Source organism: Camellia sinensis, chromosome 6, assembly GCF_055761805.1.
Source record: "Camellia sinensis isolate YWXY chromosome 6, ASM5576180v1, whole genome shotgun sequence".
NCBI classification, from domain to species: Eukaryota; Viridiplantae; Streptophyta; class Magnoliopsida; order Ericales; family Theaceae; genus Camellia; species Camellia sinensis.
Window position 1 is genome coordinate 80,055,697 of NC_138966.1, and position 4,553 is coordinate 80,060,249.

General features: G+C 46.4%; 1 protein-coding gene across 1 annotated transcript; it reads right to left on the reverse strand.

Annotated features, from left to right (window-relative positions):
* Positions 1-546: 546 nt before the first annotated feature.
* LOC145793380 (uncharacterized) lies at positions 547-1,089 on the reverse strand. Its single transcript, XM_082876196.1, has one exon. It carries the CDS (start codon positions 1,087-1,089, stop codon positions 547-549), a length of 543 nt encoding a protein of 180 aa, XP_082732322.1.
* Positions 1,090-4,553: the final 3,464 nt, after the last annotated feature.

A 4,553-nucleotide genomic window follows, 5' to 3' on the forward strand; every position in this document is an offset into this window, starting at 1 on the left:
AATCCGGAGGCTTATTTGAGCCAATCGTGATATCCACGAAGGGCGCTCCGAATCCGGAGACTTAATCGGCCCCAACGTGTTTTGCACCGAAGGGGGCTCCGAATCCGAAGGCTTAATCGGCCCTAAGGCGTCATGCACCGAACGGCGCTCCGAATCAAGAGGCTTATTTGAGCCAATCGTGATATCCATGAAGAGCGTTCCGAATCCGAAGACTTAATCGGCCCAAACGTATTTTGCACCGAAGGGGGGCTCCGAATCCAGAGGCTTAATCAGCCCTAAGGTGTCATGCACCGAAGGACGCTTCGAATCCGGAGGCTGATTTGAGCCAATCGTGATATCCACGAAGGGCTCTCCCAATTCGTAGACTTAATCGGCCCCAACGTGTTTTGCACCGAAGGGTGTTCTGAATTCGGAGGCTTATTTGACACTATAATGGGAAGTGAATTGTACGATGGAAAAAGGTAAGACTTTTCATTGCAAAAGTCAGCTAAGTACAAGTATCAAAGCCCACAAGTCGGGTCGGTGATAGAACTTTCATAAAACTGTTCATGCTGACTGCTGGCAGCCACAGATCTCTTCAACGCCACGGGCTGTCGGGAAACACATAAGCTGATGATAGGTGCTTGGCACAGCCTGCATGATATGCAACCAGGTTTGCCCCATGATGACATTATACGACAAAGGAAGCTTTACGACCAAGAATTCAACCTTGACTGTTCTGGAGCCTGCTCGAACGGGTAGTCTGATCTTTTCCAATGGGTACTCTGGATTCGTGTTGAAGCCGAATAACGGATAAGGCGCAGGAGACAAATCTGACTCGTTGAACCCGAGTTTGATGAGGGTCTCATAATACATAATCTCCGACGTGCTCCTTGGATCTACGAGAATGCGTTCGACGGTAAACCGGTTTATGCGTAATTTGATGATCAACAGATCAATGTGGGAGATTGTCATGCCGACAAGATCTGAATCGTTGAATCCAATACTCAGAGCTTTTTTAGGCCGTTTGGTTGGAGTATGTTGCTCTCGGGGGACTGGATGCGATTGATTTGTGTGCACGGTTATAGGTGCTAGCAGGCTGTATATCATATGGATCACGCCAAGTGGAGGTGAATCTTGTCTTAAGGCTAGTGCCTTGGTTGGGTTGCCTTTTCATACGTACTGTTGTAGCCGGCCATCTTGCACCAGTTCCTCTAGGTGATCCTTTAATGCGTAGCAACTTTCAGTTTCGTTGCCATGATCTTTGTGATACTCGCAGCGCTTATCCCGCCTTTGTGTGTCAGGAGGGCCTACTATCTTCGATGGCCATTTGAAGAACGAGAGATGTTGAATTTTGGACATTACCGCATTGATCGGCTCTGTCAGTTCCGTATATTTTTTGTTGGTACGTCTCGTGCGCTTGCTGTCGACTTGCAGTTGTTCATTCATTCGGTGAGAGCACTGATCGTTCGATCGGCGAGAATCCCGCCTTTTATCTCGTTTACCCCGCTGCCGTGGTTCTGGGCTTTGAGGCGGTACAGAACTTATTGGCTGAGCAGTTTCAGGGGAGGCCATTTTACTGGATACGCGTCTGGCTTTAACCCGCAAGGCATCGTCCTCTACCTTGTAGTACTCTTCAAATTTCTTCATCAACCCCCAGACCGTTTTGGGGGGTCTTCTGGTCAAGGAACTGGAGAGGGCACTGTCCGGTTGTAATCCCATTTTGAAGGCGGTGATGGCCATGGAGTCGTTGCAAGCATCGTCAACAAGATTAAATCATTCCCAATAGCACGCCGAATACGCTCTTAGTGTTTCTTCAGGTTGAATTTGAATCGCCCAGAGTGAGTCTTTCAGTTAGACCTCGTCGGTGATACATCTGGCCCTGAAGGACTTCTGTAATTGATGAAAGCTTTTGACCGAAGCCAGCTCCAGTTTGTAATACCACCTGACTTCCAGATGTGCCAAGCTATTGGGGAATATTCGGCACATGAGGGCCTCGTTGTCTGCATGCAATGTCATGGCTTGCTTGTAGTGACGGATGTGATCGGTGGGGTCTGATTTTCCGTCGTAGAGGGTAAATGACGGAGCTTTGAGCTTCTTGGGCAGAATTGCCCTTGCAATCCGTCGGACAAAGGTATCGTGCTGATTTTCTTCATCTGAACTGTTTCTCCTACGCTTATTCCTTGTTCGTAGACTTTTTTCGGAGGAGCTGGAGGTTTCGGATCGTCCCTTCTTGTCAGGCTCCGTGGATAATAAGTTGGAGTCACTATTGGTGTCCCTTGGTCGTGCTCGAGGTCGTTGTTCACCTGCCCTTGGAGGTCATTCGGGATCTTGGCACGCGGCTTCTCTGGATTTCGCTACTTCTAGGGCCAAATCTTGACGGAGACGTTTATTTTCAGGAATCATATTCTCCAGCCTCTGTTCATTCTGCTTTGCTTGTTCCATAATTTCTTGCATTGTCTCTTGCGTTGAAGTCGTTGGTGAGTCGAAGTTCAAAGCGCGTCCTGCAGCGATGGTTTCCTTTCCGAGCATATTTGCTGGAGTAAGGTCATCCCTCTGTGTAATCTCGTCAGTGGCTACCGGAGGATCTTTGGTTACGCCTTCCATGGATGTATTCGAGTATTCCCACAGACGGCGCCAATTGTGTGGAAGTGGTTAGGAAATACCCTTCGGATCCTGGGACACGCTAGGAGTCCTCAGATAGTCACCTGAAAGGAAACAAACACTCCGACGTGGGTGCCAGAATTAGCACTCCGACGGACAAGTCAGTCTTAAGCTCTAGGTTATTTGTATTTTAAGTTGAACAAGGAAATTCTTACCCTTCTTTTTTCTCTATAGTTCCTGTATTTATACTCATTTTCTGGGCCTCGGGGCCAGGGCCTACTCTTTACTCATTGGCCTCTCTCATATTCGGCTCCTTGGATTTACGCTTATCCGGCCTGTCTATTGTATTCGGCCTCCTGAGCGTGCCGGATAACGCCGAATAGTGTCTATTCTGCAGAGTACGCTCTTCTCGGCATTGCCAATTATTCGGCTCCCACAGTCCTCTTTGCTAGTCTTGCATGCCTAATGAGTGAGCTTGTTATTCTAGCATGTGTTGACTTGGTATTAGCCCATTTTTGGTGTTAGTTTGACATGCCATAACTGTGATTTTTGTTGGTTAAGTCCTCACATGCTTGGCTTTGGTAGGTGTAGCGTAAACCTCCTTATTGGCCTTACATACTCCATGTTTTGACCCTTCATGCTAGCTTGTTTTGGCTTTGCTCCATGCATGTTTTGTCATAGTTTTGACATGCCCTAGGACTGTTTTAGGTTGTATTGGCCATATGCTTCATGCATTGCATAGCTATACTGCAAATGCCTTGACTAGTCTTGAGTTTTGAGGCCTCTACCATGCTATACTTGTGATGTTTGCATGCCTTGGCATCATTTTAAATGATATTTCAGAGCTTATATCTTTGCCATACTCTCATGTTTATCACTCGTTCAATGTGTTTGAGAGATGCACCTTTATGCCTTCTTTGTGAGCCATCGCATGAGCCTCATTTTCTTGTCTTTCAAGCCATCATCTCAGTCCATTTTGGCAACTGTTTTGGCCTGGATAAGGTCTTTTTGGGGTTGGTTTGGCCATTTGAGCATTGTCTTACATGCCTCTAGTGTAATACACTTCAGTAGCTTTGATGCTTAAGCCTTGCAACATGCATCACATGAGTTGTTTGCATGATTTTAAGTCATTTAGCATGACATTTCAGTGCTGGAACATATGCCATTGTACTCCATGTTTCATCCTTTCAATGCCTTTGGAGAGTTGTGTCTTGTGCCTTAATCTTGCATTAACATGTACGCAAGCTTGGCTAGTCCTTGGAGTCTTCATTTCAGCATGTTTGGCCACTAATTTGGACATGACTGAGGTCTGTGCATTTCAGTTTAAGTCCACTTAGCATTGCACATGCCCTGTAGTTCGTCGCATTGAGTATGCTATTTGACATTCGCATTGTGTATACTAGTCGCATTGTGTCATATTGTTGCATGCTTATGTTGTCTTGCATTCAGTATGCATGCATTAGCATTGTGCATTGTGCGTGCCATTAGCCTTGTTAGGTTGTTCATGTTGCATTCCATATTGGCATTGTGTATGCCATCATGTCCCTTGCATATTTGCATGCGTAGGTTGCATTGCATGTTTGCATGCTTGAGTCGCATTGTGTATGCCATGTTACGTGTTGCATTGTGTTTGGATTAAGCGTTAATCTGAACACGAGAAATGAGGGACGTTTCATACTTAAAGTGATGAAGCGTGCCTCAACTCTCGGTCGCCGACACTCTTGACTATACATGATGGAGTTTTAGGCTTTATGTGTTTGTGTGTGCATTCATTCCATATCGAGTTGCGCAATTCGGCCCCTCGGCCATCATGCATCGAGATACGTGATTGGTGGCCCAAGGGTCAAGACCTACACTCCCTTGAGCTTATGTAATGATAGGGAGGGTGGTCGTGCATACATGTGTTGCAAATACTTTGCCATGTCCCTTTCTTGCCCTCTGTTGTAGAAAACTAGAAACCAGCAGTAAAA

What these genes read in the sequence shown, in the direction of transcription:
- LOC145793380 (XM_082876196.1), bottom strand. Translation starts at nt 1,089, where the DNA reads ATGATATACAGCCTGCTAGCACCTATAACCGTGCACACAAATCAATCG.